The following is a 24,955-nucleotide window of genomic DNA, read 5'->3' as shown; positions in this document are numbered from 1 at the left end:
TTCCCACGGCACCCCGGGGTCCTGGCGTCTCCCCTGCCACCGGCACCGCAGCCCCGGCGTACGGCAGCCTGGTGCCGGGGGGCACCCGCTGTGCGCGGGGAAGGCACCCGCCTTTCGCCTTTACAGCGCCTGGATCAGGCCCCCAGGTCTCCCCAGCCTGTGCAGGCACACTCGGCATGTGCCCCATAGGTGCACCCCCCCCATCCGTGGGCCTGCGTCTCGCCGCCCCCGCCGCGGAGAGCCGTCAGGGATGGCGGGAAGGAAAGGGTGCCTTGGCTTCGGCGGGGGGAGCTCTGCTTTCCTGTTTTCTTCTAGATCACAGCTTAAAGCGTGAGCCCGCAGCTACTTACTTAGATGTTTGAATGCCAGTGCTTGAAACTTCATATCTCAACCGAAAAGACAGAATCTTAATTTTACAGGGTTGTTTTTTTTTCATTCAAGAAATAAGCAGGCACTGAGGTTGAGCTGTCGGTAGGATGGGTTTTGAACCTGCACAAATGGTTACTGCCGCAGCACCTTATGCTGGTAATCCTCTGACACTGTATTTTACGTTTTCAGTAACTCAGATTGCCATTAAAACATGACCAGTGTACTTTCTCTCAGTCACGTTCCGCTTCCGATTAACGGCAAATATTAAATAATTTCTTTATAACCACTGCAGTAGCAGGCAGCTAAACCTCACACACTCTTCATTTGGATTAAAGTCCCCAGCCACTGCGGGTTAAATCACATCCTCATAATTTGGGCAAAGATCCCTCTTAGCAGAGCATTTTGATTACGGAAATGGACCTGAGCTTCACTTTACCAAGCTGAAGCTATTGTTACGTGAGTTGTGAACTTCCCAACTCTTTGAAAGGGACTGATGCTGCAGCGCGCTACTGAGCGCAGCCAGCGGTAATTATTAACTGGGATTTGGAAGGTGACCATGTGGACTGGTTTCCAGCTGCCAGTGGGCACATTTAGCCGGCAAATTTCTGTACTCAGCTGCAATCTAGTCAACACTGTGTGAGCCATGTTCTTTACAACTTCAGTGTAAAGCAATTTCATTTCCATACATAGAATGGAAGCATACTACTTGTCTGACACAAAAATAAAAGCTGTTAAAAGGAGGAGATGATGGACAACCACATAACAATGTATTTAAAAATTAATAAGAGTGTAAGAAGGAGTTATTTAAAATGCTCTTTCAGGGTAAGAATAGCTCAGAGGTTTCCCCTGCCCCCAAAACAAGCCTGAAGGCATGTAAGTCTTGAAAGTTTAAATGCTTGGTGAAGTGAGATGGTGAATGTTTCTTCCCTTTTCAGATATTTGAATATTAATTTCTGTTACTGCTTTTGGAGGGTTTTTTACATTCAACCTTGGTTTTTGGACACGCTGATTTGAGACATAATTGAGAAGAGGACCAAGCAGATTGCTGACCTTTGAGGTGCTTTTGAACTTGAGAGTTAGCGAAAGAGTAAAGCGGTTGGTTTTCTGTTAATTACATCTTGAGACACACTTCTGGTTGAACCCCACCACCAGTACTCCTTCAAAGTCACGGGCTTTGTGACCACATCCAAGTTGGCCCGACAATCATTCGATGGAAATGGTATCATTCATGCTTTCTAAACAAGCAGCTTTTCCAACACATGGAACCGGTGGAAGATAATCAGCAAAGAGCCTCTGAGAAATGGCTTCAGAGGGGGAAAAGGGGAATGGATGAGAAGAGGGAAAACTGATCCAGGACGACAGAGTAAAACAAAGCACTGTGTAATATATATTGTAATAAATACTTCACATCTACTGAAAGTAGGAGCGCACTTCTTTCTCAATGTGGTGTTGCGCGCAGCATTCCCTGACATCCCGAGGAGGCTGCAGAGAAGCACTCGCTGCCAAAAAGCCTGTGAGTTTTAGAATACCACCACCCTCATTCCTGCCCCCCCGGGCATCTCCTTCCCAGCGGAAGTCGGCAGGACACGCGAACCCACCGGAGCCACTTCAGCGTGAAGCATTTGGTGTGCACCACGTCCAGTACGCCACCCGGCCAGGTATTTCGAATGGTGCCTGGCCTTGGCTGCGGCACGGCTGAGGACCGTTCACACACCCCCTTCCTCTGGCTCTTCTGCGCCGCTCCTAACCTCAGACAGACGGGCGGCCACAGGCGTGAGGAAGCGGTAACAGAGCCACTTCGGCACCAAAACAGGCGCCGATAACCTCGAGGTCAAAAAGGCTTGCAGAAAGAAGTTGAACATGCTTATTATATTATTTAACCAAAAACCAGCAAGGAAAAAAGACCCCACGCGTATATGCCTCATCACCAAATGGCGCAGCCTTTACCTGCTAATTATATAGTCTTTGGCAACAGCTAACAAAAGGTTTATGTTCATGGAGAAAGTCCTGCAGCGATGTACTGGCTATTTCCACAGCCAGTGTGTGAACAGGATTTGGATGATCTAAGGATCTTCTGAAATCTCCTGTGAGGCAATAGTTTTATAATGCTAGTGTCTAGAGAGGTAAATAAAACCAGGGAGGCCAGGAATCTAGTACATTATTAGGCAAAAAACAGGATGCTGTGAGAAGTTATACACCTTTTTATATGTTCTCTGATATAGTCTAGAAAAGATAGGACTATCTTACTCAGTTGCCTGAAGGTACTTAAGGTTATTAGGCAGGAGAAAAATAGCTTTAAAAAAATGAAGATGCATTTGAAAGGAAAGAACTGAAAGAAAATGAGGTTTCTGGCCTTATGCCACCCTTAACAGGCACTCTGAAATGACTGTGTTTGGGTTATTTATGATGCTATGTATCTTTCCTAGATTTCGGTACCAAATGGCACAAGGCAGGGAGTCTGCCATTCAGACTACGTTAGAGCACAGCATCCGTCGTACCTGGAATAAACTGCAGAGAACCTGAGCGTCCGTGAGACAGAGTACAGACTGCACAGGGCGCAGGGGACAGTCACAGGGAAAAGTTCGCCTTCCCTTCTTGCCTTTGTCAGTGACTGCCTTCCCAGCCCTAGGCACGCCCTTTAACTTCCCACAGCTTCATCTTTTTCATCCATCGAGCACATATATATCATTTTTATTCTGGATGTCACCGAGATGCTGGGAGAAGGCGGATTCCTCACGGGCATAAAAAGAACGATGCTTCCATGGGCATGAAACAGGCAGCCGCGGTGGTCCGGGCCTCCTGCCTGCCTGGCCCTCTGCGGAGGGTACCGAACCCTCTGAGCCTGCATCGGGGGGGCCTGGCAATGCTCGAACATACTTAGGAGAGTGTGCAATGCTCTAGGATAGGCTCCGAGGCTTGCGGTTGCATAGTTGAAGCTGATGCACGTATGGGCTGCCACCAGAACAGGTTGTCCATGCTTCCCTCCCAGCCAGACCTCCTGTAGAGAATTGCGTTAACTGAACTAGTTGGAAACTAACTTTTATTTATTTAAAAGTGTTTTGGATAGGTCAGTTCTTTAGTCATGTTGTGACTGTAGGAAAACTAGGGTGAAAATGCACGTCCTGGGCTGGGGGAAAAAAACAGGCTGATCTTTCAGACAGGAGACCGTAGGGAGATTCATTTGCATTTATCATGAAATGAGAGCCTAAAGACGGAGCTTAATTTATTTATACTTAGACCAACAAATTAGACAGAATTTGGCTAGCATTCTGCAGGTGCACAGTCCAATCATCTCCCTGTTTCCAGGTTTCAGTCTTTATCTTGTGTCTTTATTAGTGTCTGAAAAAGCCCTAATCAGTGAGCTAATCCAAGACACAGTTGATGAAATTCCCAGATGATCCCGAGTTTGGACATACTAGAGGCAGAAGTGAGTGCAGAGAAATAATGTGTAGGGTGCTAGGGAAATAATACACATTAGCGAATATAACATTGGAAATTCAAACTGCTGGCTAATACATCTAGGGAAAAATAATTAAAATATACTTATTCCAAGGGACAAAAAAAAAGCCTCACAGAGATTAATCAACAGCTGCTGTTTTCAACCCTTTATTTTCTGCAGCCCCCAAAGTTTTCCACTACGGCTTCAGCCTCCTGTAGACCAGTTGTCAGCAGGCATCAACACATTTGCTTTTCTTAGTGGCATGTCCCCTTGAAGCCACCCACCAATGTGGAGGTCTGCAGCCCTCTGGCTGAAAACCATGGAGAACTCTGACAGCAGGGAAGGGATTTTTCTGAAGAACTGAAGCCACAAGTCTTCAGATTCTCCATATTGATATGTGGCTGGATTTTGAAAAGACCTTATTTCCCACCTACACCGAACTAAAGAGCAGATGTGGTGACACACTTGGTCAGCACCCACAGCAGCCTTAAGCCCTCAGCACACTGCTCCAGGCACAGAGTCACCCTTGAAACACCCTCAAAATCCAAAATCCCCCACTGCTAAGATTGCCAGGCTTTCCATGGGATTTCCATAGGATTACATTTCTTGCATTGTGGAGACAAATCCACATCACAGACCAGGTAGATAACAGTACTCCTCTACAAAAGTCGAAAGGGACCATTCTTGATATATCATATTAATTTCAGAGTACTTTGGTGCTTGAACAATGTAGATCTAGTGGAGACAGTTTAAGAACAACAGAAATGATTAAGGGTTTAAAGCTGACTTGTGAGCTCAGATTGGATGGGTCTGATATATGTGTACCTCGGCTGAAAGTGACAACTGAAGTGGCGCACAAAATATCTGCCTACAAGTATCGGTGTGTTAAACACAAAGAAGATGATGTCCCTGCTCACGGCAGGGGGGTTGGACTAGGTGATCTGTAGAGGTCCCTTCCAACCCAAACTATTCTATGATTCTATGATTTTATTTATTGCGTTTAAAAAGCAATTCACTAAAAGCAGTAAGAGAGATTTTTTTTCAAAAAGGAGAGGTTAGATTAAATACTAAACAAATCCTGCTGACCATGAAGTTTTTTACTGTGCTGAATAGTGTACCAAGGGACTAGAGGCATTTTAGAAATAGTGGATCATTCTATGTAAGATGGAGTTACTTTCTACTGTAACTCTGGGATCAGAAAGATTAGGCAACCAAGTAAGGTGCCCTCTGCCTCCTGTGCCCAGCTAATGACTTTCTTCACTACAGGAAATCCCCTACAAGAGGGGATTGTTTAAGATGCTTTGAAAGGCTCCTCTGCAAGGTTTTTCAGGTCAGACAGCCTCCCAGACATTGTCCTGTTGGAAAGGGGCCACGTTTGCTTCTCACTTGCAAAAAGTCCACTTCAAATTTGGCAGAAACGAGAGGGCCCAAAGGGAAGTCACGGTGATCCACACACAGCTCTCAACTCCTGGCAGCACGCCTCCATTGAAACCACGCTGCAAAGACCCCTCCTGCCAGACATATCAGATCCCAGGAATCTGCAAAAGCAATTCTAAGTTTAGATCTTTTAAATAGATTCAGACACAAGATGCATTCTCAGCTACACTTCCAAGTAGTTTCATCTTCATCATCTTCGTCCTGTAATGACTGGATTGCAAAAGCCAGTTAATGTTTATGGGTCCATGTTTTTATCTTCCCGCCTGCTCTAGTAAAGTAACAAAACTGTTACGACCTGTAATTAATTCCAGAGGTTTCATTTATTATCTCTGATTAAATTAATGCCTGTGTAATAACGAAGATAGAAGATCTAATACACTCTCAGGAACAAGTGCAATTAAGCTACAGGCAACACTGTAAAAACAGATTAGAGGTCTTGACTCACAGTTTTATGCAATAATATTTCATGGCTTTTTCCCTGTCAACAACATTATAATGTGCATTTTTATATTTCAGCTGGCCAAACTCATTCAAGTACTAGGTCTTTTGATGAACTATTTAGGACAGCAATGTCCAAAATGTTTGTGCTGCTGATTCCACTTCTTGTTTTACTTCCAGCATCGCTCCCTGGCTTCCAGTTGCAAAACCCACTTCTACAATTTAGGACTGCCAAACCTCTTCTGGAAACCACACAGTTACTGTGACACTGGAAGGGCTATCACATTTCAAGGTGTTTGACAAACATTTCCTAAGAAGACAGCCCCTCTCAGGACACATGATTAAAATAATACATGCACGTGGTTTAAGGCAGTAATTCTCCAACTTTTTTCTTGTCTCCCTCAACTTCCAGTTCTCCAAAACACTGGAGGAAAAAGCAGTCCCTTTAGCCCTATACTCACATACAGCAAATCCCTGCAGAGCACACAGGTGATAGAGGGGAAACCCAGGCAAGGGCTTTATGGCCACTCTTTCTGCAAAGGACAGCGGAGGACTGTGACCATGACTTGTCCTGCCAATCACTTGACACCCCCCTCCAATGCTTAATAATGCTTCTGCACTCCACCAGAGTTGAGTCACGCCTGCTTTCCTCTCCACCTTCAGTAGGTGCAGAAGACCTCTCTTCATCACAGCCTGTCCAACACCATTGGTAATGACGCTGGGAAGCTGAGAGGAGATGCTGTTGATGACTTCTGGTATCATGGAAAGAAGAAGGTACTTCTCCTATTACCCTCCCCGTCCATCCTCCAGGGGCCTGACCCCTCATCTCACAGGCATTTTCATTCTCAAAGACACAGCGATGGATAGACGCCATTCACTCAGGACTTTTATATATCACCCAGTTTGACACTGAAATGAGACACTAAAATTATACTGGTACAAAAGGTACGCCCAGCCCTATATAAGAAAATGCATTCCAAGAATACCATTTATTTTTGGCATGGCAGAGTCACTATAGTGTAGTGGGAATGGAAGAGCTGGCCTCCTAAAATGCATTGGCACTCTTTAAGGAGAATGAAGGAAGCAGCCAAGGGATTTGATACCTTTTGGAATGTAGTGAATTAAACTCAGTGATACGGGATCTTGAACAACCATACAAATTAGCAGTGCTAAGAACAAAGGTGGCAGAATCAGAGGTAAAGGTGCAAAGGCTCCGCAACCTGTGTGTAAGGGACGAGGCCCAAGTGACTGTGCTGTGAGCCCGGACAATGCCCCGAGAGAAGGCTCCAGAAGTCAGCCACGTGGAGGGGCCTACTGTCAGTTCCCTTGACTGACTGGTGTCTCAGCCACTCCTGGAACTGGGGCGAGAGAAGGTTCCAGAAGTCTTGGACTGGGGCAAATAAATGGGGGTGCACAAGAACCTCCTGGGGTGCTCTCTACACCGACACCCCCGTCGGCAGGTCCGATGCTGGATCCAGCACTGGCGATCTCCCTATCTCCCCCCCCGGCCTAGTTCTCTCTCTCTCTCTTTTTCTCTCTCTTTCCTTTCTCTTAAAGTTGTTAAGTAACACAAGGCCTACCTCGACTTCCCATAAAGCCGCATAGCTTAGGTGGATATAATTGTGAGATGGTCAACGTTTACCGAATGTTTGCTCCATTAAAGTTGATGTTTATGTACAGACCTTGAGTGTTATCTCACCTTAATCCACACTGAGGGGATTTGCAAATCTTAGTCACTCTCCCCTTCTCGGAGGTAGGACGTGACATAGTGACAAGGTGAAAAGCCCAGAGCAGAGAGGACAAAACTTCCTAAACGGAGGTTTTGACCTGCGCATTTTCTAATTGCCATTTTCTGTAGAGCAGTGGTGTTTCAGCAGCAAAAGCAAATGACCTTGATAGGAAAAAGGTATTGCTGCACTAAGACACTACTGAAAGCGTAGCTGCTGGCATTCACTCGTGCTAGGCAGTCTCAAAGGAAGCCTGAAGTGGAGCCGCCAGTGTTAGCAGCAACTTCCTCCAGGGCTGCTTCCTGATCCAAAATCCCCATTCTAATTCATCTTCCAAGATCAAAAAGTCTTCGGGAGTTCAGCAATAGTTAGGTGATTTTGGGGAAAAAAGCAAACCCCAAAGCACCTCCAAAAGTATGCCAGCATTGTTTATAGTGCCCCATCTTGTTTCCGTATGAAGATGGGCAGTGGTATTTCTATCATAGCTGTCTTTTGCTGGATCAGGGTACAACCTGCCTTCGCTAAAAGTATGGCCTAGAAAACTGGCAGAATTTCCACGTCGCTCTCCTGCGCTTGGAGCCAGAGGTTCTTGTTGTTTTAAAGATTTCCTTTAGGTGCTTACCCTGTTTTTCCTTTGAACATCCATCCCCCGGAATATCGTGCGTGTAGACAGTAAAACCTTTTTGAAATCGTGAAATAACCATGCCTTTTTCTCAGTCAGAGATGACTCAAGGCACACAAGTCTTGCAGAACAGAAAGACATGAAAGTATATTGTCTCATTAAAGTTATTACGGTCTCCATCCTGCCTATACGCAGCAGGGTCTGATGCCGTACTCCTGTTTCATGGGATTTCTCATAACCCTGCACACACAGGGACCCTACAACCAGCTTGAAGCCGCATAAAACTCTACTGCTTTCCATTTTTGCAAATCCTGCCTGCCTGTTTGGCAGCTGTGGAGGAGTCAGCATCTCCCACCGTAGAGCTCGACGCCGCATTACCACCCGAGCAGCATCGGGGTGAGCGTGCCGGGGCTGCTGGTGCTGCCACTGCCGCCGGGGCTGCAGGGGCTGGGCACAGCGGTGTGGCAGAAGGCGTAAGGAGGAACCACCGTTTCTGCTCACATCCTGAGGATTTGAAACCACCCATGGGGAGCTGCAGCTGCAAGACTGGCAAAACTGTGTCACAGCACAAACCTGATTGTCACAGAAGTGTTAGCGCTTTGAGACAAGTTTTAAAATGCGTATGTGAGTGCCTTTGAGGTACCCTTTAAGGTAATTTTTTCTGGCAATTTTTTATCCATTTTTGTGCACTGGGGATTCCCAAAGAAGCATTTCTGTTGTGATTCTTACATCTTCCCACTGATCTGCTATGACACTCAGGGTTATGCTGAGACTGTATTTGGCACAGTGCTGATATTGCCGGGTAGGAACCGTGCTGCACATGCCTAGGACTGGGTTTGAACCTGCTCTCTTTGATCAGTACTGCATTTCTGCTTCTACCTGACTGCTATATTCTGTGTGAAAGCTCTGTGATTTCCTCCTGTTTCGGCTGCTAGCTAATTTAAATGTGACACCCTCCGTTTCTACAGAATTTGGAGGCTTTTTCGCCACCCATGTTTTTGCAGTTAGGCAAACAAGACATTAGTCTTTGAAACAAACATGGCCACAGCACAATTAAAATTGGGAATGCATCATTCCAAAGAAAATAACTATATCTCTCTCTTCCTTTTTTTATTATACTGCTATAAACAAAATATATTTTTTTTTCTCTGGACTACCAATTCACATGGTTTCTAATGAAGTCCTGCGTTGTTTCTCCCTCACTTCAGCGAAGCTGGTGACTGCATACGCGTCCATGTTTTCTGTTCCTTTCAGGAATAAAATATTCATCACACACTTACAGAAATGCACCCAAACCATCTGCCTAGTTTTTATGGGAGATGTAGAAAGATTTGAAAACATGCTCTGCTTCCCTTCCCATTTGCACAGATGAATGGGTTTACTTGGAAGTCTTTTCTTGTAATCTTTGTTTTTCTTTGCCCTTTCTCTAAGTGTCTTAAGCCTGCAAAATCTTTGTTTCCACTCTTGTCATGGTGCAATAGGGACAAATCAAAATGTTTTTACGTATCTATTTCTCTCACGAAAGAGCCTCTCCTTAGACACTTTGGGAAAACCCAACAAGCCAGCACAGCCTGAATTTTCAGAAGCTGTTGCTGCTTTTGAGTGTGCAGGTTTGGACCTAGCTTTGCAGAAGTAATTGTATAGTTGACAAAAAAGTGTAGTTGACAATGATGGCAACTGTGAAATCAATCCCTTTGGAGTTCTGGTGCTGAGCGTCAAGGGCAGCTCTTAAAAGTAGTTTCTGCTTTTGAAAACTTTGGACTTAAGCCAGAGCTTTCATCTTCTTATCTATGAAAATGGAATACAGCTTAAATACCTCTCCAACAGCTCATGAAGGTTCATTAGTGTTTATAAAACATTTGGAACTGAAAAGCACTGAGTATTACTGATTATTTATTAATTCCCATTGTCTTGCACCTTCACATTTCTTTCACATGTCAAAGAAGAGGATTTTGCGGGCAGCAGAAGCAGCAAAACCTGTAACAGCCTCCGCTCCCCCCTCTGTCTTCCCTCACTGTAACAGTCTCCCTGTACCCCCCTCCCCAGATCCCCATGTTGCCTTTACATCTTCAATCCCCCCTTCCCTCAATGCCTCCTGTCTCCCCTCCTTCCAGCGTGGTCCTGGACTCCCTCCCAAGGCCTCCGTGCTGAGGCCGGCTGGTCCGACACATCTGCAGAGTGGCCAAGAAGTGAAACATGAAAATTGGTTAGACTTGAGAGACCGAAGAGCAAAAATGAGGAAGAGCAAAAATGAGGGCAGACTCCACAGCAGAGCCCTTCTCCGCGAAGCTTCACGCTGACGGAGCTTGTAAAGCTCCATCTCTTCCAGGCCTCTGCCCCCCTCTCTCCTTCGGTTGAAATTAGCCACAGGTTTAAGAGTTACTGGGAACGGGGAGGTTGGTACAAGATTGTGTAAATACAGAGTTGATTTCTTCCTTTGTTGATCAAGTAGACGTTTGAAATGCTCTGAATGCTCAGATCGTAAATAAACCTCACTGAGCAAACTCACTTTTTCCTGTTGAAACCATTTATCTAAGTATAGTATTGACATTTCTCTGCTGCTTTTTACAAGGTTGTACTCACAGTGGTGGTTGTATGTGAGTTGATCCATTCATGGTACAGATTAAGTCTTCTGAAGGACACAGTGGCTTGTCTGAGAAGTGCTTATGTTCTCCAGGAACAAGACTCAGGACCTTAACCAAAAAGCATTTTCAGAAGCATTTTCATGCTATCAAGCTATCCTGTAGCAGCTCTCAGCCCAACTACCTTGTGCCAATGTGAAATAAAGTTTACTCTGCCCTGGCATGGCCTGTGCAAGCTGCAGTAACTCCTTCTGGCCAGAGGAAGGATGTTGTAAACCGAGGAGCTTGCTGGGGCATGCCATCTTCTAAAGACAAAGAACATATCCGCAAAAATACAGGAACGTGTACATCCGTACAGGCACTTTGTATACCTACATGGAGAAAGCAGTGAACTAACAGGGGAACCGAAATTAAGCTAGTCGTGTTAGCGCTTTGCCCTTTTTTGGCTGAGAAGCAGCCCTAGGACTCGGAGGACCTGACGCTTTCAGTTCTGCCACACATTCGCAGCTCTGGCAAGTTAGACCTCTGCCTGCTTCTCACTGTAGGATTTACCCTGGCTTACATATGTGGGTGTGGATACCCAGACAAACCAAACTTGCCCGAAAGCACACATTTGATTCACAGTTCTATATGCAAGTCCACGCGAGGAGTTTTGGGAGGGTGGCTAGGACTTCAAAGCATCATCGGTATGAACTACCTAAGGAACTATTTCACCGCGTGCTGCGGAAAGACGTGTTTGTCTTTCCTCAACCGCTGGTCACAGACGTTCCTAGTCCATTATTAAACTACCAAAAATAAAATACTTCTGATGCAGCATTTTCTCCCTTGCGTCCTCTCCAGCTGCTGCCCAGGCATGGATCCTGCACCAGTGAATGAGCTGTTCCTGTTTTGGACTGTGATGTTATTTCAGAAGGATGCACACAGAAGGCTCTGGCCATGAAGGGCATTTCAGCAGTGTTTTTTTTAACCCTTACTTGACAGTTATAGTTCCTGGCAAAGAAATGGTGCTACTGACGTAGCAGGAGGGAGACAGCTGTTGTTTGCCTCAGCCCTTGCCAGCTGAGGTCTCTGGTGCCACAGGGTTGTGAAATTGCATCAAGATCTAGAGTAGGGGTGATGAGCAGCAGCTACAGAGTTACTGCGTAGGGAAAGCCCTGTGAAGAGCTTGCTCTGACCCATAGGTGCTATAATAAACCAGGGAGGGGGGCCAGCGCACGAATGGGTCACCACTACTAACCGGGAGATGGCTGTGCCAGGCTTAGGTAACCATTTTCGGAAGACAACTTCTAATGCTGTGATAGTAAGATGTTTGTGCTGTGGTTGCTGATGCCAAACCACAGGCTCCGGTGGCTAATACACATGAAATAGTAGCTGGCTGAGGGAGAGTGCACTTTTCCAACTACACTGACTGCATGCGTGTGTCCTTGGTGTGATCTCTGCAAGAAACGCAGGAATGATTGGCAGTCAGGGACATAGATCTGCAGATGGTGGCTGATCACAGGGAAACATTTATGGACACAAGCACGGGATGCATAGTGCATGAAACAAGGATCCCGAGGAAAGCTAGGGTTTCCCCTTTGGAGGAAGTTTATTTCCAATAATATACTTACCAATAGAATGTTTCTGCCCATTACTACATTATTTGACCCACCTCACCATATTCTGTCCTGGCATGCAAAGTTATATGCTGAGGTCAGATCTTTGATGGGAAAAGAAGGTTTAATTATATATTAAATACTTGCAGAATGGTTTCAGTTGCTGAAGGCAAAATGGCTCAGCCTTCAAACTTGTTTGGATGCCGGTGTTCTCTGTGCCATTTGTGTTAACACAGCACTCTGCACCTTCACAGCTTCTGTGAGGGTGTCAGTTAAGGACGCCGGTCTTCTGTGATAGGCAGGGACAGCAAGCGAAATCAGCAATGCCACAGGGTCTCATCTCTCTGTACTGCAAGTGGCATGCTTGTGCACTTGTGTGCATCACAATTTGTGTATGTGAGAGGAAGAGTTTCATGCTGTAGGTACTTCTTGACTCTTCTTCCTTTCCCATGCACTCCAAGGCTAACCACATTCAAAATAATTTGGATCTGTGTCCAAGATCACTAGGCACTCGCAGGAGAAGGGGAACCTTTATTCCCACCCCCAACAGATTCCTGCCCTGTCATTTTATCTAAGAAGAAAAATGTATTCTGCTCCCTCTACTAAGAAAGCTTCTTTTTTTGTTAAGGGCAGGGGGAGAATTTTGTTATTTACATTGTTCATCACAACAGGGTCACTGCTTTTTTGGTATCTTTTATCTTATCTCCACCCGTTAGCCTGTTCCGAATCCCCTGCAAGACGGTAGTTTCCAGACACTCAGATACTTCAGATTTAGGCATGAAAGAATTTGGGAAACAAGTAGTGCAGGTTTAATGAGGAAGGGTAGGGCAACTGAAGAAAAGGCATGTCACCAATACTGGTTTAAATATATTCTTAGGGTACTGGCTTGTTGGAATTCCCTAACAGAAGTAGCTGCTTCCCAGAGCTGTGACAAGAGACCTTATCTCTTTGCTAAAAAGATGTTTAAACATTATCTGCTGACCAGCACATTAGTGAATCGGGAAGAACTAAAGAAAGCTGAGGCTCTTAAATGATCTTCCCAATTTCTCCATTACAAAAAATTCTCAAACATCACAATAAGGATGTTAGGAAGGCATTAGCCGATGTCAGACTAAGTTGGAGAAGCTGTCTGAAAACCTAATCTGCTTTTCCTTTTACCTGTGTGCCCTTCTCCCATAATGTGGCATCATGCTACGTATCTCCAAGGTGTTTACGCACTTCCATTCCCACTGAGACTTAAAATACAGGTCACTGTGGACAACGCTGTGATGCTGAAATATAAGAGAATATATATGTCACAGTGGAGATATGGACTCAAGTTCACTAGGCTTATAATAATAGCTTTATCTTAAGACTGTTTTCCAGACATCTGGACTATTTTCCAGACATCACTGCGAACACAGGTAGAATAAATAAATAATTATGCTACACACTTCCCTCCAACACAGAAACACACATGCTGCTGAGGACCCTCCCTTACAGTGGAACAGGCAGGTGGTCAGGCAGCCAGGCGACAGGCTGGGCTTCTGCCTTGGTCTGAATATATTTGGTACGTTCAGTAGGTAAAAGTCTCCCAACAGCGACACTGGAAAAACTCAAGAGACTGCCCACAACTTAATATGTGGGCAAATCTGCACTCTCCATTTGAGGCAGCACATGCACCGGCAGAGGGCTTATCAAATGACTGGTTAGATGTGAACCTGTCCCCATTTCTCCAGTGCATAATTATTCTCCATGACAGGAATTACCCGGGAAAGCTGTCAGGTAATGGCAAAGAGAGTGATGACCACTTCTCTAGCACTGGCTTTGCATTTCTTTTCCACCCTATTCCTTGAGCCATCACTGAGAAGCTCCCCAGAACGTGACCTTAAAATTCAGTCACTTTGGGATATAAAGAAAAACCCCAAGCGTGCTCTGACCCCTGCCTCCCACATGTCCCAACAACCCCACTCTTTCCCTTCCCCTGTGCCACCTCTCTCCCCCCACGCCTGAAATACTGCCAAGTACCCAGGAGAGCCCCCCTCCAGAAGTACCTCTGAACTGCCACCCCAGTCCTTCCTGTTCTTCCACCTTCGGGAGACAACATGCATCATGGCAGTGTTAAAGCCACGCGTAAGGTGACTTGCCAGCGTGTCGCTGCCTACCCGCTGAATTCAACCAGTACTTACTTCTCCAGTGAGGGAACTGGTGAGGTCTCTCCTCTGGCCCAGCCACTGATTTTCATAAAACTTCTGTGCATTCAACACTTTTGAAAGAATTTTGCCTCTCTGTCAGATCTGGCTGGAAAGATTAATGGTCAGAAGTTGATGGGGGGAGGGAAAGGGGGAAGGAGGCTGATTTGATAGACAGACAAATAGACAATGTGATTGCATCAGTCTCATTTCCTTAGGAAACTGAGCTAAAAATAAAAGGCTTTATTTGCCCCTGGGAATAAAGCAGAATGTCTCTCACATCTTTACAAAACATTTGTTTCTATGTATACTTATAAATAGTCAGGATGAGAGAGGAAGTTTGCACTAGATTTTGAGCAGAGAATTAAAAGGAAGAGTAGGAGGTACGTGAATTTCAAAACCTGGGATCCTTTTAGACATACGACAGCACAGCAACGAATGCAGGGGCTTGTACACCAACGCCACGTTACCCATGTGTATACATGTGTATACATTGTTGGTCTGCAAACCAACTGCCCGTTGGGCAATTTTTCACACCACCACAGCATGAATGCACTTCCGCACCGATGATGGATGATGTGCTTTAGACCAAATCCTTCATGCACTTCGAAGTCAGCAGACTCTCACAGGTACAAATGAGCAACACGGAAATTGCTATATTTGATTGGATTTATGGTCTCGAGATTCCTGTCTGACGGTGACCAAGACTAGCTACTTCAGAGGAAATACTCCCCCAAAAGGTCTCATCCATCATTTATAGATTATGTAAGCTGAAGAAGCACTTATACTAGATATTTTTGTTATCTTTGACAATGTTGTATGCCTCCTTACAACCTTGGCCTCGGCGACAGTCTGTGGCAGCAAGTTCTTTTTATGCACGCTGTATATAAAATGTTTTTTGTTTACAAGATTTGCATTTACTACCTTTCGGTTTCATTGAACTGGCAGCATTGTGGACTTGGGCTTTTATAGTCACACTTAACAGGAGAAAGGTTCATACAGCAGGAGTCGAGGGGGACTTCCCTTCCTGTTGGCAGAACAGAAGCGGTTGTATCGTCCATCTCCTTCGCTTTTGCACCACCTTTTAGTTTTTGCTTCTATGGCTTATGCAGGGAAGCCCCTTCTTCCTGAGACATGCTAGAATTTCCATTACAGGGATACTTTGCAGTCCCAGCAATCACTGTACTGAGGACTATGTAAACATGTCACTAGAGGCAGTCCTTGTCCTGAAGAATTTAAGTTTAAAATATGGAAGACCAGCACAGTCTGGGAATCATAGAATCATGAATCATAGAAATCATTGAGGTTGGAAAAGACCTCTAAGATCATCGAGTCCAACCGTCAACCCAACACCACCATGCCCACTAAACCATGTCCCTAAGTGCCTCATCTACTCGTCTTTTAAATACCTCCAGGGATGGGGACTCAACCACTTCCCTGGGCAGCCTGTTCCAATGTTTCACCACTCTTTCAGTAAAGAAATTTTTCCTTACATCCAATCTAAACCTCCCCTGAGGTTTAGGGAGGGAAAAAGGGATGCAGTACACTGTTGGAAGATAAGAAAAGGAACACATATCTTGCCTGCCGGTATAACTGGGGCTCTCACCAGGACTTAGCCTCAACTCGGCTTCAGACTTGATCTCGCTTCCCCAGGAGATTCAGCATGAATTCAGGGATGGGATCGATCTGTCCTAACTTAGAGGTCAAAAATGAGACATCTGAGCTGATCATTCTACAATCCCTCCGCGGCCAGCCAAGAGAATTAGGTACTTCCAGGAGACTGCTCATGTGTCCTATCTTAAATACAATAACAGCCATTTCTTCTGTCTACAATTATATGCATCCGAGATTTCTTCTCGGACTGGTTTAAAACCCATGCTCCACTCTACTGCTTTCAGCAGAGTTACTCATTACTACCACCATCTATTCAAGGTAAGACTGTTTTTCCCATTTCCAAATTTGTCAACCAAATGAAGATGGTCTTCTTGATCATCTCTGTCACTGGTTAGAAGTCAGTGTCTCTGGTATGGAAAGAAATAGAACTTACATTTTAATCACAAAACATGTGCCTATGCCTGTCTTAGGTACCTTATTTGTTAAATAGTTTTGAATTTCTTAGGTAACCTCTGAGAATCGTGTGTCTTAATTTTAGCCTAACTTGCACACTGGGAACTACTACTAATTCAAAAAGCATCTTAGACTTCAAAATCACTTACATATTCTCAGAAATATTCTCATGATCTTGAAAGCAAAGCACAGAGATTGGAAAAAAAGATGAACAAAACGGTAGTCAAAGCAGCTGATTTTTTTTTTAAGTTCAAAAGCAAAAACCCTGCCTAATTATACTCAACTGCAGTAAAGCCTGAGTCATGACTTGTCAGATGATCCTCTTGGTTGATGTGGTTACAAACCAACAGCTGCACACTGGGAAAGCAAGCGAACTGAAGACCTTACAAAAGCGTAAGTCTTCCTTGTTTCCCTGGTGCTTTGCTTTTCTCTCTCTCTGTATTACCTTATGTTCAATCAACCCATAGGGCAGAAACTGTATTTCCTAATATCTTGATAGTGTCATGCACATTTATGTTGCCGTACAGATAACTGATGTGTAAAGAATATGAGTGATGCTGTGAAAAGCCAGCAGGGTAAGGTTAATACTTGATGTAAACTTGACTTGTGTTCATTTGTTATAAACACTCCCTGAAAAAACATGTTACACCACTGGAAAAAGAAGGTCTTTACTTATAACACAAGGAAAATATATGGCTGGTGCAGCCTGGCAACGCTGCTGTTTGTTATTTTTATGTCCAAGTAGCCCCACACGCGGGCTAGTCAGGGCACTGTATGGCTGCTTCACATCTTGCTCGTTGACTTCTCAGAAACCTCTCCCGAAAACAGTTCTCTCCATAGGATGCAACTACTGAGTTATTCATCAAAAGGGAACTGTTACTTTATGTTGATGTGTATGTTTGCTGGTTTCATTTTTGTGTTTCTCAGTCCACCCACTTAGCCTGAGTTAGGGTGTCCCATAACTCGGCTATCTCCTATCTACAGGGCATCCTTGGGCAGTTTACTTCGCTATGGAGCGAACACGTTCCATTCTCTGCCAGCACCGAGTAGATCTGGATCATTAGTATCTTCATCGTGACCAGAGCAGATAAGCAAAGCTGTGTCTGGATACAGCGATTTTGTGGTTTTCCCTTTTATTTCCTTGTACCAAGGATTATGGCTTGCTTGTTTTAAGACACTGAAAATTATGCACTTCTAATGCGGCTGATGATTGCAACAAACAGATTGCAGGCGAGGTGGGGAAACATTCAGTAGATAGCAATTGTGGAGGTTTTTTAGTAGACAGATACCGTGTTGCATTTGCCTTGTCTTTGAATCACATTAAATATACACACTATTAAAAGGCTATTGAAATGTTCAAATGTCAGTGTTTCAAATGAGAATCAATAGCATGCTATTAGGCTCATTATATTGCTGTTATGCATCATTAAAATGTATTTAAAAGCTTTCAGCATAAAACAGGAGACGGGATGAATAACAAGACACTTTGAGGATGTGCAGCACACCTAGAAGGCAATAAAGAGTCAGGCACAAGAGAAACATTGTAGGCAGTTGGAAAGCAAAGAGCTCACGGGGTGTTTGAAACATATGGGAACATGAGAAAAGGAATGACGCAGAACTCTGAGGATACAAATCAGTGGAGCTGCACCACTGCTGGAGGAAAACAAAATCGTCAAATTTTTTAAAAGATACTTTCATAAATGGGTCTCTGCAGTTTGAGGTTCTCTCTTTGCCTGGTCTATATATATCACTATACCACAATGCTCAGTAACGCCCCTAAAAATACTACTGACGTTTTGCCTTCTTGCACACAAGGATTGTACCAGGTCCTAAAAGCACGTTTAAAAATTAGCTTTTCGAAGCATCTTTCTGGTCAAATGTCATGTAGAAAAGTGTCACATCATCAGATACTCTAACCTACTTCTTCCCTATCTGAAATAGATTTCTAATGAGAAACTTTTGGTTTAATATTTACACGTGTGTGTATGTTTATACATGATTAAGTACATACATACACAATTACATACATATGAGAGAAAGAGAGCTTCCTTACTAAATTTCTGAAATTTACTTTATAAAGGGAAAGAATGGGAAGAAGCGACTCTCCCAATGGCTGGGAGTTTAAATAGGCAAGAGGGACAACAGATTTCCAGTCTCCCTACACACACGCATTTTTATGCTTTTATACCCGACTGTCACTGAGCGCATGCTTGCCTCGTTCCTGGAGCAGGACTAGAACACAGACCACCATCCCGCATCTCACCGAGCACACTCTCACTAAAACCATCAGACCCCGCTTTTGCTCCCTTTCTCTTGCAGTGAATCTTTAATCCCTGTAAACAAAGCAAAGTCATTTCAGCCAGAGGAGATGAACACTCCCTCTGCTCCTAATAGGCATAGCCTGGGCTGGAGTTTAAAACTCTACGGGCAGAGGAAGAAGGAGAACCTGAATCTCCCATTTCCTGGACTAGAGCTCTCTAATCAGCTCTGAATTATTGAATACTCTTTCAGAAGGTGGGTTTCAAATTTGTAGCTTAAGCATAAAGTCCTTCCTCCTGCAATTTTATCTGCATAGGTAAAGATTCAACTGAAATTGATTTTGGATGAAAACAGAAACATAAAGCATAAATCAAGTCATCGAGCCAGGGAACGGAAATAGTGCCATTTGAGTCAGATGTGCAATTGCATAGCTCAAATTATAAATGCTGAGTGCTCAAATTGAAGTTCACAGTGAAGAGTTCCCGAGCAATGCATATACTGAATGTTTTCACACAAAACACGTGCTCAGCTATTTTAGAATTACAGATGGATTTTTAAAAAATCCCTGTCTGATTAAACAGTAAGAAAAAAGGACAAATGAAAATATCGTTTTGCTTCAAATCATTTTTTTGAGGAAAAAATATTTCTGAGTTATCAGGGAAGGGTTTCCTAGTCAGAAGAAGGGTCTACGTAAAGATATATATGCAAATAGCCATACTGTATGCTGCTTTTACATGCCAATACGACCCCGCTGGAGTTTTACCGTTGATTTTAATTGGGGCCAAAGCGCCATCTCTTCTGGAAGTGTCTAACACTCGAGAAACCAAGTGAGTGGACCAACATTAATTTACATGTGTGAGCATCCGCCATTTGAAAACTGGCTTAAAATGCAGAGGTATCACTAAAATTCGCAGTAGTTAAAGAACTCAGCAACAAACAGGTTTATTTCTAAGCCACCCAGTATTGAGCACTTATGAAGCCATTCATGCTATGATATTTTTGGTGTTTCCTAAGTGCGCTTCAAGCTGTATCCAAGAATCCCTTGGCATCTTTGAGGTCTGACTAACAAGCGAAGATGCGTTCTCACACAGTCACTCAGGAAGGCTTTTAAGCATTGTTAGCGTGCCAATATTGTTGATTACTCCAGGAATAACAAAATCTGTTTCTGCATTGGTGGTCCCATCTTGTGTTTTGAATTGAAGAGATGAACTAGGAAGAAAAACATGCAATGGTCACTAGAAAGACACACAGGAAGAGATGCATACAAAATGCACCTACTCCTTCCTCTTCCTGATATGTTGCTATTTAAAATACTCTGTAGATGGGATGGGTCACTTAAATTACTATGGGAAGAAATTTGTGTACAAGAGAAAAGTCTCATGAGAATAAACAGAACAATCTGGAAGTGCTTTAATTTCCCCTTTGACTTTAAGGTGTGATTTAATTCCTTCCCACCGTGTCCTTCCCAAATGAAATGTGGGATTAAAGATATGCCGGTGGGAGCTGTTTCCTAAGTATTCAGCCTCTTTGCTAGAAGCAACTCAAATATTTGTGGCAGAGCAAGTCAATTTAATACATCTTCTTTGCCACTTTTTCTTTCTCCTCCCAAATGCTGTCTTTTTCTCTTGCTCTTTCATTAGTACGTTTTTTCCTAGTGCCCACAATGCAGTTCGTGTTCCTTGGCTGTCATCTAAAATACAATAGCAAACAATAACATAATCAATTTTAATAAGGAAAGGAGGAAAAACAACTGCTACAGTTAAATTACACGGCCTTTCCCTTAGCTCAGGAAATCAAATCAAATCAAACTGAATTTTCCAGTAACAACTACAATTTATCAAAGGCTGGTGTTCACTTAAATACTAAAACAATTGCATACTAACAGTCAAATCATTACTAACGGTTTATTTGTATTTGCAGAGGGTTACCTGCCAAGCAAGATTGTCTGTGTCACTTTTAGTTTGGAATCCGTGCATCTGCATTAGCATTTATGAGCCAACAGGACAGATTTAGACAAGGAGACTGAGAGCGAGTAATTTAAGTATAGCCCAAATCCCTTTATCCCTCTTTAGGAACTCAAAGCATGATTTTTACTGAGGTTCTTACTCAAACCCAAACATAAAGAATGACGGGTATATGTTATGCTTTTATTGACCATTTAATAGCTATTCTATAAGGCATCTAAAAGAAATGGAATATGCTCAGCCTGGTCCCAGAGGAGCTGTTCTGCAAAGGCAGAAAACTGAACCCTTCCCTTTACACCGCGAGACTGTGCTGCAGTGATGTACCTCCTGCAGAATCCGAACCCCCAGACACACGGAGGTAGCTGGGGCCCCAACCTTCCTCCTCGAGTGTAATGTGATCCATTTCAGAAATCAAACCTGCCTGAGAACTCATGTATTTGAGTCTGCACTAGTATCACATACTCTCGCTTCTCCATTACACATGTTTTGAGCCCAAGAACATCCAACGCGCTCCCATGCCCACAAAAGATACCCAAGAACATCCAACGCGCTCCCATGCCCCCTGTGCTCCCATGCACCCTGTGCAGTTACAGAAACCCTCTTTTGCAGCACATTTACTACACTTCCTGCCCCAGGAGTAATTTAGCCCCATCTTTTTCTTAGATTAAGTTTTTTGCTACCCTGAAATGACAAGCTGTTTTAAAATCATCGTGACTTCAGAATCTCCTTTGTCAACTGATGCTTGTGCCCATCCCACTTCCTATAAAAGCACTCCATCTTCTAAACTGTTAGCTTTCCTGCTCTGACCAGAAACCTTTTAATTTGGATAGAATAATTTCAGAGGGCTGCATTAGCCACATGAGTCACACGATTCTTTTTGCCATCTCAGTCATTGGGGAAACTTTTTAGTGCTCTGAAGTCCATTTCTGCAATTCTACATCCATTATTCCAGTAAGTACATTATCCAAGAGTGGCTTACATTTCTGAAATTTATAGGAAAAGAAGAGGCAGCTTTCTCTTTCTAACCACGTTTCTTCTTTTTCCTCTGCTGTCTTCAGCAGAGTTTGTTATTAGGGGCAGGCTGTACAAAAAAGACCACCTGGACAGAAGCACCACAGGTCTATTTGACTGTGGATTAGCACCCAGCAAACCATCCCTCAATTTAAGGCACAAGTTTAGGCGTGATCATTTCTAACCATAAACTTCATCCCAAAAAAGAACAAATACAGCTTTTGCCAGCACACCAGAAACAGAAAATCTGCTGGTCAGCCTGAAGTCAACAGATGAGCGCAACATACAAAAGCCTCGAGGAAGGAGGCTATAGGAGAAAAGCTAAATTAATTCTTTGCATCTCTGCATGGGATCTTGGAGACGTTCCCAGACAAGAACCTTTACTGATGGGGTACAAGTGAAGAGAACTGTCTCACAGCGAAGTGTAAGAGATGTGAAATGAAATGCACAAAATGAGTCACTGTTCATCATCAGGATCAGATGGGATTCACCCAAGAGATTTTTATCAGCTGAAGGATGAAGACGCTAAACTATGAACTGCGATGTGCAACCTGCTCATCAAAGTGGTCTCAGCATCAAAGAAATAAGGATGGCAAGTCTGATACCAATCTTTAAAAAGGCCGTGGAGGTAATCCAACAACGTATAAACCACCAAGTCCAATTTCTGTACTGAGAAAATTGCATGAAACTACAGCAATGACCAGAACTTGTGTGCAGAAAGGCGAGACGGAGGAGCAACCCCCCTGTGTGTGTGTAAGGGGACGGATGATGCAGTCTTCCTGGGTACATGCTAAGTTTCCCGGTGAGAAAAAAATCATTCAGGACTGTAAAAACAGAAATTGGCAGGAAGGTGCTGCAGGAGATTTTCATAGTATTAAATGAGTGAATTAAATGGCAGCGAAAGCAAATATTTGATAAACGCGAAGTAAAATACTGCAGTGAGGGTGGGGTGGAAAGGGAAGGAATCCTTCCCTTTTGTAGTGGTAGGTGCTACCTAACTATTCCTGCTGAGGAAGTCATGGAGGACAGTTCTTTCACGGCATCAGGTTCACGGCTCAAAAGAGCAAACAACATGAAAAAGGAAAAGAGAAATAAACAGGATTCATACCATAAAGGTGTATAAATCTATGGGACGCTCACAGCTTGAACACGGGATGCAAGTTTGGTCCCTCCTTCTCAAAAAGGATGCAGCAGAAGTAGAAAAGAAAGAGAAGGGCAACAAGGGTGGCGGAACGAGGATGCCACAGAAGGGGACATGACCTTAGAGAGGAACAACCGAGGTAAGACATGAAAAGAGAAGCACAGAATGATGAGCAATGAACAGAGTGGAGAAGGAAGTACCGGTTTGCACAGCACGGTTCTTAAACTGCAGAACTCATTGCACGCCAAAAATATAAATGGGTTCATAGAGCTCTTACGTCGAGCTCAAGGAAGAAAATTTCACCGGGGCTGGGAATCACAACAATGAGCGTTCAACCTTCGACTCAGGAAGTACCTAAACGGCAGGTGGCCAGAAGCCAAGTGTACACTAGACGCTTCTCTAGCAGTCACGGACAAGACGCTGAGCTAGATGGGTATCACCCTGTGTTTTTGCGTACAGTTATGGACGTTTATAGCCACGGCTACTCACGCGAGTTTCTTTCCTTTAGACCAGTCACTCCTATCAGGAGAACTTCGTTTCACCTCAGTAAGCTATCACTCTCCCAAGTCTTTTACACCCTTGTATCGAACCGTATCTCCTAGTCCCTCTGGCAGGTTTGAAAGAGACCCAGAAACAGCCACTTGGGCCTTTTCCCCTCTGCAGACCACTGACATGGTTTCACCTTCCCAACCTATTGCAACGGTTCTTCAGCCCCACGGAACCAAACCTCTTTCTCTGACAGGAGCAGAGAACTACAATTTCTCTACAGGTCAGCAAGACAGAGGGGAAGACAAAGTTGGCCTGTTCTGTATATCCTCAGCTCCTCCGTAAACTGAAATGTCTTCTCATAGTCTGAGCGTTGAAGTCAGCTGACAAAGTTCATCTTTCTAACTATTTATACAGAAATCCATGAGAGTTGTGAGGAACCTTCTTCTCCCACAGAGTCGTCCCCTCCAAACTACCGAACTTTCACATTATTTGACTGAAGATATTCAACTTCTTCTCTCTGTGCATCACAAGTAAGGGTGGACAGCTCTTGTTCACGTCCATGCTTTCCCAAGTTCTCCAGCTAGCCCTACCGCACACCTACGCAGATTACTTCCTCAGCAATTTGCAATCCTTTCATCTTCCTCCTAAATCTTACAGTTGAAGTCCTTGCTCCAGTTGTTAGTACATTCTAAAATGGCCCAAACTTCCAAGGACTCCTTTGTTTCCTGGAACCCGCTGGCCACGGCAGGAAGCTCACTGGCATCCTCTTCCATCTGCTTTACCATTCTAGCTGCCTATCTTGCGAGCAGACCTCTCACCGTGATCTAGTCAGCTGGTGAGGAGCTGCTCTATCAACAAGGCTTTCAGATCACACCTCACATGGCTGCAGACCCTGTTTTTCTCCCAAAGCCATCATTTTTTAGCTCCTGTATATGTACGTGAAGCCTTTCCACCTCTCAGATCTCGGTTTCTTTCCCATCAATAATGTGCATTAAAGAACACATCTGTTGCTTGGTCTGTATTCAGAACACTAGCTCTCAACTTACGTTATTTTAGAAACTGAATCCCATCTCTTACACCAGCATGGCTAACCAGAAAGCCAAGGTCTTCCGGGCTGGGCGGCTCGCGAGGAGTACTGATACTAGAACAATCAGCAGCAGCAGCGTCAGGAAAGTCTCGGGACCTTCCAAGCCCTTCTTCCCTCAGCACGTGTCACAGGAAGCTCTTCCTCCAGGCCATGCCCTCAGCGCTTCTCCAGGCTAGGCCCGATGCGGCAGCGAGTTGCCGTCCCTCGAGAGGCACTGCCGCAAGGTAAGCTGCTGGCACCGACCATCGCACCCAGCAGGGACGTCCTTCCGTCCCCGACTCCCAGCCAGGCGCTGCCGCAGCTCGCCGTCCTCCAGCTCCGCCGAGAACCCCGTCGGCAGAGCGGAGAGTTCTCAGCGGAACGGGATCACGGCAGAAAGGGGTGAACGCTGCCCGCCGGGACGCCCTTTAGGCCGGGCAGAGGTGGGCGGCGGGAGGAGGCGGACGCCACCCTTCCCTTCCGTCACCGGAGGCCGGGCGAGGCTGCCCCGGCTGCCGACTGAAGCGCAGCCTCGGCGCCTCGCCTCTTTTCCGTCACCCTCGGGGACGAGGACCGGC

The 24,955-nt window shown here is 44.6% G+C and overlaps 1 protein-coding gene and 1 long non-coding RNA gene across 2 annotated transcripts in view; both read right to left on the bottom strand.

Annotated features, from left to right (window-relative positions):
• The window catches only part of TBC1D8 (TBC1 domain family member 8), a 60,058-nt gene extending 51,651 nt beyond the window's left edge, over positions 1 to 8,407 (bottom strand). Inside the window, exon 1 of the mRNA XM_009276171.1 lies at positions 8,224 to 8,407. Coding sequence (XP_009274446.1) covers positions 8,224 to 8,407 — 184 coding nt within the window. The remainder of the gene's footprint in view (positions 1 to 8,223) is intronic.
• Positions 8,408 to 19,635: 11,228 nt separating this feature from the next.
• On the bottom strand, positions 19,636 to 24,773 carry LOC109279377. The gene is made up of 2 exons (XR_002086139.1): positions 24,358 to 24,773; positions 19,636 to 20,396 (listed from the first exon to the last, which is right to left on the bottom strand). It is a non-coding gene; the product is annotated as an uncharacterized LOC109279377 (long non-coding RNA).
• Between the last annotated feature and the right edge of the window lie 182 nt (positions 24,774 to 24,955).

The sequence above is a fragment of the Aptenodytes forsteri genome, unplaced genomic scaffold, assembly GCF_000699145.1.
Source record: "Aptenodytes forsteri isolate BGI_AS27 unplaced genomic scaffold, ASM69914v1 Scaffold96, whole genome shotgun sequence".
Lineage (NCBI taxonomy): Eukaryota > Metazoa > Chordata > Aves > Sphenisciformes > Spheniscidae > Aptenodytes > Aptenodytes forsteri.
The sequence above is the reverse complement of the archived record's forward strand: the minus strand, read 5'-3'. Positions and strand labels throughout refer to the sequence as shown.